This window comes from Fusarium musae, chromosome 6 (assembly GCF_019915245.1).
Source record: "Fusarium musae strain F31 chromosome 6, whole genome shotgun sequence".
Taxonomy (NCBI): Eukaryota; Fungi; Ascomycota; class Sordariomycetes; order Hypocreales; family Nectriaceae; genus Fusarium; species Fusarium musae.
In genome coordinates, this window is record NC_058392.1 from 3,403,314 (window position 1) to 3,416,058 (window position 12,745).

The 12,745-nt window shown below is 23.9% G+C and overlaps 1 protein-coding gene across 1 annotated transcript; it reads left to right on the forward strand.

The window, feature by feature from the left end:
* Nucleotides 1-347: 347 nt before the first annotated feature.
* On the forward strand, nucleotides 348-3,126 carry J7337_008908 (uncharacterized protein; the record flags this gene model as incomplete). Its single annotated transcript, XM_044826513.1, has 3 exons — nucleotides 348-1,219; nucleotides 1,265-2,883; nucleotides 2,942-3,126. 3 exons carry the CDS (start codon nucleotides 348-350, stop codon nucleotides 3,124-3,126), a joined length of 2,676 nt encoding a protein of 891 aa, XP_044679430.1.
* Between the last annotated feature and the right edge of the window lie 9,619 nt (nucleotides 3,127-12,745).

Sequence of the window (12,745 nt, forward strand, 5' to 3'; positions counted from 1 at the left end):
AATTCAACTAGAGCACTAAATGAGGCAGGCAGTTGATCACTACCTAGGTATTCAAAGCAGGAAGGGTCAGACAGAGTTTGGTTTGGGTCTAGACCAGACTAAACCAATCCCTGGCCAGTCAGTCTCCTCTACCGTCTGACATTGCATCGTGCTAACGTTTAGCAGATGGAAAGGCCCAAACATTTAAATCTTACCTCGACCCCACAAGCGCCTTGAAGCGCAATGGATTGTCAATCTCAACGTCTTTGGCCTTAAACGATAACGAGCGTGTGTGTTTCAATTGACCTCTTCAACTTGCATCCTCCTCCCACTACATACCCGCCCACCCACAAGAGCCTACATACAAGATGGACCTCAGTCGCATCAAGTCCCATGGACTCGGCCATGTCGCGATTGATGACAGTGACACCGACAATGGCCCTTCAGGCAATGTCATCGACGATGGCCGCGTCAAAGTTCAATTCCACGACACTCCCCAAGCCCTGGCCCAATGGTGCGAACACCTAAAAGAGGCATTCGCAGCCGACGGCGCAGATTCAGAGCATTTACTACCGCCCAAGCCGTCAAAACCGCGTCGAACAAGCACCGTCGCTTTCCTCCCAGGTGTAGAGAAGCCAGCTGAAGGTCCCCGACTAAATATTGCCATTCATATCGTGGGCTCTCGAGGCGATGTCCAACCATTTATTCCGATCGCACAATTATTGATGAAGCCTCCCTATGGTCATCGAGTACGGATATGCACACATGCTAGTTTCAAGGAGTTTGTCGAAGGCCAAGGTGTTGAGTTCTTCAACATTGGCGGAGACCCCGAAGCTCTCATGGCGTACATGGTAAAGAACCCCGGATTGTTACCAAACAAGGACAGTCTCAAGGAAGGCGATGTTGGCAAAAGACGAAAAGAAATGATGGAGATTATCTCTGGTACCTGGAGGAGTTGTATCGAGGCTGGTGATGGAATGGGAGACCCTGTGAAAGCAGCCACAGTGAAAAACGTGGATGATCTATTCCTTGCGGATGTCATCATCGCCAATCCTCCATCGATGGGCCATATTCACTGCGCTCAAAAGCTCAACATTCCATTGCACATGGTCTTCACAATGCCCTGGTCACCTACCAAAGCGTTCCCCCATCCTCTGGCGGCTATGAGCTACGGAGATGCCGACGCCAAGGTCGCCAACTACCTCTCTTTCATGATGATGGAGCTTCTAACATGGCAAGGGTGAGTATCTGTGTCTGCCTTTGAGCCATTGACTGACAATTCTAGGTTGGGCGACCTCATCAACAAGTTCCGCCGTCAAACACTTCACCTCGACCCCATCAGTCCCATGTGGGGATTCCAGCTTCTCTCCAGACTTCGCATTCCATACAGTTATCTCTGGTCACAAACATTGATTCCCAAGCCTTCTGACTGGGACGATCACTTGAATATCACCGGCTTTTCCTTCCTACCACTCGCGAGCTCTTACACGCCCCCCAAAGACCTTCTGGACTTTCTCGAAGCAGGACCTCCACCAATCTACATCGGATTCGGGTCAATCGTGGTCAAGGATCCGCAAGCGCTCACAAATATGATCTTGAAGGCAGTCGAGCTCGCGGGTGTTCGGGCGATCGTGTCGAAAGGGTGGGGCGGAGTCGGAGTTGGCCAAGTCCCCGATAACGTCTATCTCATCGGAAATTGTCCGCACGATTGGCTCTTCCAACGAGTATCGGCTGTTGTTCACCACGGTGGCGCCGGTACCACCGCTGCCGGTATAGCGGCCGGTCGTCCAACTGTTATTGTACCCTTCTTTGGAGACCAGCCTTTCTGGGGTCAGATGATGGCTCGCGCTGGCGCAGGGCCCGTATCAGTACCCTACAAGGAGTTGACTGCGGAAATACTGGCAGACAGTATCAAGTTTTCTCTCAAGCCAGAAGTACAAGAAGTCGCCAAGGATATGGCTATTCAGATTGGTGAAGAAGATGGAGCTGGTGGTACTGCGCAGGATATCCAGGACCGTCTCGACATTGACAGCCTTCGTTGCGATATTTGTCCCGATCGACTGGCGAGCTGGCTTGATCGCAAGTCAGGAGCGCATCTCAGTGGCTTCGCCGTTGGTTGTCTCATAGATGCTGGGCTTCTTCAGTCCCAGAACCTGAAGCTACTCCGGCATAGGCACTGGTACGTAGATGAAGGAGCCGAGTACCCTCTTGTCGGTGCCGTAGCTGCAGTGTCAGGCTTCGCCTCAGCCATAGGAACTGCCACATCTGATTATGCCGAACGTCTAAGAAACTCCCCAGGCCGTGGAAAGACAAGGCGTTCCAGCATCGACGACACGCAAGAAGAGGTCTTGACAGATCCCGCAGAAGCCAAGACGGGAGAAGCCCGGCTTCGGAAAGGTCCACGTGGTGCAAACCAGAAAGACATGGAAATACTGGCACGGAAAATGGCAACCAAGACACTCAATGGCGCCGAGCCAGTCTTTCTTACTCCAAAACTGCGTCGACCTGTTACCGGCCTTCATCAGAAGCATAAAAAGGCGTGGAGGGCCCATGAAGGCGGCAGAAATGGCCGCGTCTTCTATGTCACACGTGTGACGGGTAAATACATAGGCGACCTTGCTGCAGCCAGCGCGCGAGCCCCTGTGGCTTTCTTCTACAACATCGCCAACGGATTCCACAACGCCCCGTCTAATTTCTGGAATGTTGAAGTTCGTCGCCGAGATGAGATAACAGGGCTGGGAAGTGGTCTTAAGGTTGCGGGCAAGGAGTTCGTTTTGGGCTTTTATGATGCGTTCAGTGGAATTGTGACAAAGCCTTATGAAGATACTAAAGCGAGAGGAATAAAGGGTCTCGGAAGAGGCTTGCTAAGAGGTGGGTTTGGCGTTTGTGGCAACTTGGGTGCAGGTAAGTTCAACGCCATTCCCCTGAGTCACAGAGATACAAGTCGCTAATCATGTCACAGCATGCTTTGGTCTTCCAGGATATGCGCTGAAGGGTTTTGAGAAGGAAATGATGAAGCATACAACGACGCGCTTGAAGGCAGAGCTGTTGCTGATCAGGCTGAGACAGGGCCACGATGATTGGCAGAAAGCGACAGAGGGCGAGAGGGAGGAGGTTGTAAGGCGCTGGAAGGCATTAAAATTATAGTCTTTTTCTTATATTTAAAGACTTAACTTTATAATAATTAAGTAATTTTAACTTAAAATAATAATTTTAAAAAAAGTATTATAAATATTAAGTCTTTATTAAATTACTATTAATATTATTATTTATTATTTTAATATTAGTTATTATTTTATAAAATAAATATATTTAATTAAGCTTAAGTATTAATTAATTATATTTACCTTTAATTTATATTTTTTATATTAGTTTATATTACTTTATAATTTAATTTAATTTATTATTAATTTATTAAGCTAGCTTTAGCTTATTAATATTTATAGTTTTTCTTTTTATATTAAAACTTTTATTTTATAATTTACTTTTATTACTATTAATACTATTATTTATTACTTTAATATTAGTTATTATTTTATAAAATAAATATACTTAGTTAAGTAAATTCTATTTAATTAACTATAGCTTTATTTACTTATTAAAAGGCTTTTTTAATTTTTAAATAAAACTCTTTTTTATATATTAAATTTTTTATTTTATATAATTAACTTTAATAGAATTTTCTAGGTAATTTTATTATATATAAACTTTAGATATTACTTATAAAAAGTATATTTTTAAGTTTATAAAAATTATATTTATAAAATTAATAATTATTATAATTTAAAAGCCTTAAGTATTTATTAGCTATATTTTTTTTTAATTTATATTCTTTATATTACTTTATATTACCTTATAACTTAATTTAATTTATTATTAACTTACTAAGCTAGCTTTAGCTTATTAATATTTATAGTTTTTCTTTTAATACTAAAACCTTTATTTTTTAATTTACCTTTTTACTTCTTTTTTCCCTTTTATTTCCTTTCTTTTATATTATAATAGCTTTTAATTCCTATAATATAATATTTATATTTATAATTTAATTACTATAACTATATATCTTAATTTTATAAACTATAGCTAATATTAACTATTACTATTACTTAATATAATATTATTAATAAAAGCTTACTATTACTTTAATAAATATTAACCCTATTTTAAGTAATTTATTAAGTCTTTTAATATATATATTTAATTTATAATATAATTACTAAAAGCTTTATTTTTAGCTTTATTTTTATTAATATTAAATAACTATATTTAATAGCTAAAAACTATAAGATTAACTTATTATAATATTAATAGTTTATTAATATATAATAGGTATTTTTTTATAATTTTATAATACTTTAAAAAAGATTAAAAAACTAATATAATATTAAGCTTAAAGCTATAAATTTTAGTTAAAAAGCTAGATATATAGGTATTAACTGCTTTAATTAAATAATTATAGCTATTATTAATATTAATTATATAGTATTATATCTTATATTAGTTTTTATAATCTTTAGCTTATTTAAAATTAGGCTTTTAAGGTTAAAGCTTTAGTATTAATTACTTTAATTAAATAATAATAAAAAAGGCCTTTAATTTACTAAAGCTAAAGAAAATATCTTTTTATATTTATAAATTAAGGCTACTTATTTAATTAAATTATAAGGTTAAAGGTAGTATTATATAGCCTTAAGACTTACTTTTAAAATTATTATATTTTTTAATATTATATATAATACTTTATATATAATATATTAAAAAATAAGTATTATACTATATTATTTTTATTATAAGACCTTATTAATTATACTTTATATATTATTATAAAGATATTTTAACTTTTTTAATAATTTAAAAGCTATAATAAGTTTTTAATTTATTAATTTAATAATTTATTATTAAGCTTAAGGTATTAATATATTATTACTTAATACTTAAAAGTAATATCTTACTTTAATATTAACTTTAAATAGTATTAGAATTAAGGTTTAAATAATAAAGTATTTTATACTTAAATTTAATTAAATTAAGTAATTATTTATTTATTTAATTATTAAAGGCTTTATTTATATTTATTATAGACTAGCTTTTATTAAATTACTATTAATATTACTATTTATTACTTTAATATTAGCTATTATTTTATAAAGTAAATATATTTAGTTAAGTAAATTCTATTTAATTAATTATAGCTTTATTTACTTATTAAAAGGCTTTTTTAACTTTTAAATAAAACTCTTTTTTATATATAAAATCTTTTTTATTTTATATAATTAACTTTATAGATTTTTTTAAGTAATTTTATTATATATAAACTTTAAATATTACTTATAATACTTTATAAGCTTACTTACTAATACTTAACTTATAAGTTAGTAAGAATATAGTTTATAAGTATACTAATACTTTAAATTTAGAAATTATATTTATTCTTTAACTTATAATAGTATAAATCTTCTTTACTTAAGGTATTTAGCTATTATACCTTTTTATTAAGCTACTTTTTATAAAAAGAGCTTTTAAGTAAATAGTAAAAAAGCTTATATTTAAAAATAACTAGCTAAAGTAATTAATTATTCATTTACTAACTATAGCTAATAGCTAATACCTATTTAGCTTCTTTTTATACTTTAAATTTAGCTTTAAAACTTAAATTAATTTAAAAAAAAGTAATATTATTATTATTAATTAATTAATTACTATAATAACTAGTAAAAATAAGCTATAAGTATTATTAAATAACTTTTACTAATTATATATTAAGTAAGTTTAATATCTTAATTATAATTAAAGTTAATATTATTAATTTTATATAATTAAATATAAAACTTATATTTAATAAAAGCTTAATTAGCTTTTTAATAATTTTATAATTATTAAAATAACTTTAAAGATAAATAAATTAAAAAAGGTTAAAGTTATAAGGGAATTATAAACTTTATTAATTAAGTTTTATAGCTCTTTAGCTAGTTAAGTAATATATTTATTTTAATTAAAGTTACTTAAAATACTATAACTTAAAGGTAATTTTATTAATTAAATTTATTAAAATTTTAGTTTAGTTAAAGACTTTATAATTAATACTTTTATAACTATTATTAAAATATCTAAATCCTATTTATTAATTATTACTAGGTTAAGGCTATAAAAAAAATCTATTTAATTATTATAGCTAATTATAAATACTATTTTTACTAGCTTTTATATTTATATTTTAGCTTTTAAAGTTATACCTTAAATAAGGTTTATAATATTATTATTACTAATCTTTTAGCTATAATTAAGTAAAAGTAAGAATTATATATTTCATTAATTAATAATTTAAAGTTATAGGCTATTTAACCCTAGTTTAACTACTATTTTATTATTAATTTTACTTTATTTATAGTTTAGATATAAAGGCAGTTAGTTATATACCTAGGCATATATATTTAATTAATAGAAGTTAATTTAACTTTTATTAATTAACTTATATAAATAGAGTTAACCTTATTTCTTTAAACCTTTAAACCCTACTATTACCTTACTTTTATTTAACTCTATATATAATTATACTGCTTTTACTAATTTAAAAGCAGCTCCCTCTTTACTATAATAACCCTTTTAGCTATATTAAGAAGCTACTTTTTATATATATTTAAGTTTAAGCCTATAAAAGTAATAAAAAAAGCTACTTAATTTAATTAAAAAGGAAGACCTTTTTTTAAGTATCTTTTTAAATCCTTAAAAGCTAATAGCTTATTATTAACCTAAGTTATATTAATTAAGCTATAAAGATTTATATAATAAATTAACTTAATTAAGCTATAATTAAAAATAGCTATTTTAATAAGGTTAAATTAATACTTTAATAAAAAGTTCTTTTTAATAGTAGCTACTATTATATATAACTCTTTATATTCTTTTTTATTAGCTACCTTTATAGTAGGCCTAATAGCTATATTAAGGTTATAGTAAGTTATATAATAGGCTTAATTATATAGCTATAGGCTATTTTATATAAGTATTATATTAGTAGCTATAATAGATATTAGTAACTATAACTAATAGGGAAAGTTAAGTTAGGGAATATATTTTATAATAGATATATTAAGCCTAGTATTTGTTTAATTAAAGTAAAGGAAGAAAGTTAGTATAGCTACTAAGGGTAGACCTATAAGCAGTACTTATACTGCTTAGTTAAGGCAGTAATTGCGCTACTTAAGGTAAATAAACCTTAATTAATTTTAAGCTTTATAATTTTAGCTTACTATAGGGGCCTTACTATTTAAGCTATTATATAAAAAGTTAAAAGCTTAATAGCCTTAAATAAGGCTAATAGTAATTAAAAAAAAAAAATAAGCTATTTAAGTTTAATATCTTAATTATAATTAAAGTTAATAATATTAATTTAATAAAGTAATTAAAGTAAAGAACTTATAAATAAGCTTAATTAGTTTTTTAATAATTTTATAATTATTATGATAACTTTATTAAATAATAAATAAATTAAGAAAAGTTAAAGTTATAAAGAAGTTATAGACTTTATTAATTAAGCTTTTTTATAGCTTTTTAGCTAGTTAAGTAATATATTTATTTTAATTAAAGTTACTTAAAATACTATAGCCTAAAAGTAACTTTATTAATTAAGTTTATTAAGATTTTAATTTAATTAAAGATTTTATAATTAATACTTTTATAGCTATTATTAAAATATTTAAGTCTTATTTATTAATTATTACTAGATTAAGACTATAAAAGAAAATAATTTATTTTTATATATATATATATATATATATATATTTTTTTTTTTTTATTTTTTTTTTTACTTTATAATAGTTTTTAACTTTTATAATATAATATTAATATTATTAATTTAATTACTTTAATTATATATTTTAATTTTATAAATTATATTTAATATTAGCTATTATTATTATTTAATTTAATAGCTATAATAAAAGCTTATTATTTTATTAATAAGTTTTAATTTTATTTTAAATAATTAATTAAGTCTTTTAAGGCTTTTAATTTATTTATAATAATTAATATAATAAATATATTTTATATATTTAAAAGCTTTATAATATAATTAAAAATTATAAAATTAACTTATTATATTAATATTAATTTATTAATATATAATAAGTCTTTACTTATAATATTTAAATATTAAAAGAAAATATATAAATTAAAGATATTATTAATTTTTATAGCCTTAACCTAATAATAATTAATAAATAGGATTTAGATATTTTAATAATAGTTATAAAAGTATTAACTATAAAGTCTTTAGCTAAATTAAAATCTTAATAAACTTAATTAATAAGATTACTTTTAAGCTATAGTATCTTAAGTAACTTTAATTAAAATAAATATATTACTTAACTAGCTAAAAAGCTATAAAACTTAATTAATAAAGTCTATAACTCCCTTATAACCTTAAACTTTCTTAATCTATTTATTACTTAATAAAGTTATTATAATAATTATAAAATTATTAAAAAATTAACTAAGCTTAAATTATCTATAAATTCTTTACTTTAATTACTTTATTAAATTAATACTACTAACTTTAATTATATTTAAAATATTAAACCTAAATAGCCTATAACCTTAAACTATTAACTAATTAAATATATAATCTTTACTTTTACTTAACTATAGCTAAAAGATTAGTAATAATAATATTATAAACCTTATTTAAAGTATAACCTTAAAAGCTAAAATATAAATATAAAAGCTAGTAAAAAAAGTATTTATAATTAGCTATAATAATTAAATAAATAAGTAATTACTTAACTTAATTAAATTTAAGTATAAAATACTTTATTACTTAAACCCTAATTCTAATACTATCTAAAGTTAATACTAAAGTAAGATACTATTTTTAAGTATTAAGTAATAATATACTAATACCTTAAGCCTAATAGATACTTAAATTATTAAATTAAAAGCCTATTATAGCCTTTAAATTATAATAATTATTAATCTTATAATTATAATCTATATAAACCCAAAAGTATACTTTTTATAAATAGTATTTAAAGTTTATATATAATAGAATTACTTAAAAAATTCTATTAAAGTTAATTTTATAAAATAAAAAAGATTTTATATATAAAAAAGAGTTTTATTTAAAAGTTAAAAAAGCCTTTTAATAAGTAAATAAAGCTATAATTAATTAAATAGAATTTACTTAACTAAGTATATTTACCTTATAAAATAATAACTAATACTAAAGTAATAAATAGTAATATTAATAGTAATTTAATAAAAAAGATATTATTAATATTAAGATTATTAATATTAATTAAATTACTATTTATATAAGTATTAACTACTATAATAAAATAATTATAGCTATTAATTTCTAGTTTAATTACTATTTTATTATTAATTTTACTTTATTTATTTAAACTTAAAGGCATTTAATTATATACTTAAGTATATATATTTAATTAATAAAGTTATTATTAACTTTAAGTTAATTTAACTTTTATTAACTAACTTATATAAAAGTTAACTTTATTTCTTTAAACGTTTAAGCTTTATTATTACCTTACTTTTATTTTAAAACTTTATATATAAATATATTACCTTTTTACTATTATAATCTTAAACTATAACTAGCCTATTATTAATTTAAAAATAGCTCTCCCTTTACTTTAATAACCCTTTTTTTTTTTTTAATTACTATTAGCCTTATTTAAGGCTATTAAGCTTTTAACTTTTTATATAATAGCTTAAATAGTAAGGCCTTTATAATAAGCTAGAATTATAAGAGTTAATATTAGTTAAAGTTTATTTACTTTAAGTAATATAATTACTGCCTTAACTAAGTAATATAAGTACTGCCTTTTAGTAGCTATATTAACCTTTTTCTTTTACTTTTATTAAAAAACAGGCTTAATATACTTATTATAAAGTATATTTACTAACCTGACTTTTCCTATACTTATTAATTATAGTTATTAATATTAATTATAGCTATTAATAAGATACTTATATATAAAAGCCTAAAGCCTAATTAAGGCTATTATATAATTAATTATTACCTTATTATTATAATTAAATTAGTATTAAATTAAGCTAATACTAAAGATTATTATAAGCTTTATATAATAACTATAGCTATTAAAAAGAACTTTTTATCTAAAAGCCTATCTAGTTTAATTAAAATAGCTATTTTTAATTATACTTTAATTAACTTAATTAATTATATAGATTTAACTTATTTAGGTTATTTTATTTATTTAGTTTAGCTAGTTAAGGAGCTAGCTAGATTAAATAAGCTAGAAAGGGCTATAAAAAAAAGCCTACCTTTTAATATTAAAATATCAAAATATCTCTACAGCAATACACAAGGTATAGCCAATAAGGTCTTATATAATAAAAATAATATAATATAATACTTATTTTTTAATATATTATATATAAGGTATTATATATAATACTAAAAAATATAATAACTTTAAAAGTAAGTCTTAAGGTTATATAATACTATAGCCTTTAACCTTATAATCTAACTAAATAAATAGCCTTAATCTATAAATATAAAAAGATATTTTCTTTAGCTTTAGTAAGCTAAATACTTTCTTTATTATTACCTAGTTAAGGTAATTAATACTAAGGCTCTAACCTAAATAGACTATCTTAAAACAGGCCAAGAACTAAATAAGCTATTATAAAATACACTACTATATAATCACTATTAATAGCTATAACTATCCTATTATAGCAGTTAATAATTATATAAATAGTAATCTAACTAATATTAATAATCTTAATATTAATAATATCCCTAATTTATATACCTTTTTTTAGTATCTAAATATTATAAGTAAAGACTTACTATATATTAATAAATTAATACTAATATAGCAAGTTAATCTCGCAATCTTTAATTATACTATAAGGCTCCTAGATATATAAAATGTATCTATTATCTTAACTATTATAATTAAGTTAAGGGCCTTAGAAGGCCTAGCCAATCGCTTAAGGCAGGATCAGGACCTATCAACAGAGCAACAAGCCTTTATTACAGCCATCAGATCGGGCGGCATACCTTTTAATATAAAAAAAGTAGCTTTCTTTATTATATTAATAAGTAACTTAGTTTTATATAAAAAGTAGCTTAAAAATATAATTATTAAGGCTAATTATCTATATTATATCTTCTTAATTATATAAAATTAAAGTATATTTATAAATAGAGTTAAGTAAACGCAAGATAATAGTAAGGTTTTATAAAGGTTTAAAGGAAAAAGGTTAACTTTTATATAAGTTAGTTAGTAAAAGCTAAATTAACTTCTATTAATTAAATATATATACCTAGGTATATAATTAACTGCCTTTATATTTAAATAAATAAAGTAAAATTAATAATAAAATAGTAATTAAACTAGAAATAATAACCCTTTTAGCTATATTAAAAAGCTATTTTTTATATATATTTAAATTACTTATAAAAGTAATCTCTAGTTTAATTACTATTTTATTATTAATTTTACTTTATTTATAATTTAGATATAAAGGCAGTTAGTTATATACTTAAGTATATATATTTAATTAATAAAGCTAGTTATTATTAACTTTAAGTTAATTTAGCTTTTACTAACTAACTTATATAAAAGTTAATCTTCTTTCTTTAAACCTTTAAACCTTACTATTACTTTATTTTTATTTTTATTTTTATATTAATAATAAAATCCCCTTTATAGTAATAACCCTTTTAGCTATATTATAAAGCTACTTTTTATATATATTTAAGTTTAGGCTTATAAAGGCAGTAAAGAAGGCTACTTAGTTTAATTAAAAAAAATAACTTTTTTTTAAAACCTTTTTTAAGTTTAAAAGGCTTATAAGTATTAGGGGCTTAGGCTTTAGCTTAAGCCTTTATAAGATTAAGTAATCTCTAGATCTAGAATAGATTTAAGCTAGAATTAAAAGTATTTAAAGGAATTTTTTAAAAGAAATTCCTTTTTTTTTAAATTTAATAATATATTTATATTAATATCTTTTAATTATAGCTAAAAAGCTAATCTATAATAATTATTAGATTTCTTATAACTTAAAATAGTAATAAACTTTTTAATTATTACTTATAATATAAAATCTTTAAGATATAGAATTAATAATATAATAGAAAAATAGTAAGTAATATAGCCTATATAAGGTATAGTTTAATAATAATTAAAAGAACTTATAGCCTTATAGATAATAGAAGTCATTTAAAGTATTTAGATTTAATAAGCTTAAATATAAATTTAGTTTTAAAATAACTTTAATACTTTTTAAGATTACTTTATTAAATAAATTTAAAAGTAACTTAATATTAAAATAATATTACTATAGCCTTTAAGTATTTAAGCTATATTTTAATTAACTTTAGTTTTAAGTATAGTAAAAGCTAAGCTAAAGTTAATATATTAATAATAATTACTAACTATTTTTAAGTTTAATAATAATAAAATTATATAGCTATTTTAAAAGATAATAATAGAATATATATTAGTTATTTAAGTAATAGAAATTAAAAATAATAAAGATATATAAATATATATTTTTATAAACTTAAAAGGTAAAGTACTTTATATAATTAGATTATTTTTTAAAATAGGAAAATAAAAAGGCTTTAATTTTATTATATTTCTAGCTTATTTAAAAAATATATATAAGGATTAATATAAATAAAAGATTATATAAATTAAGTTAAAATAGATTTACTAATATAATAATAAGCTATTTATAAGAATTTTTATTTATTTTAGCTAAAAGCTAGTAA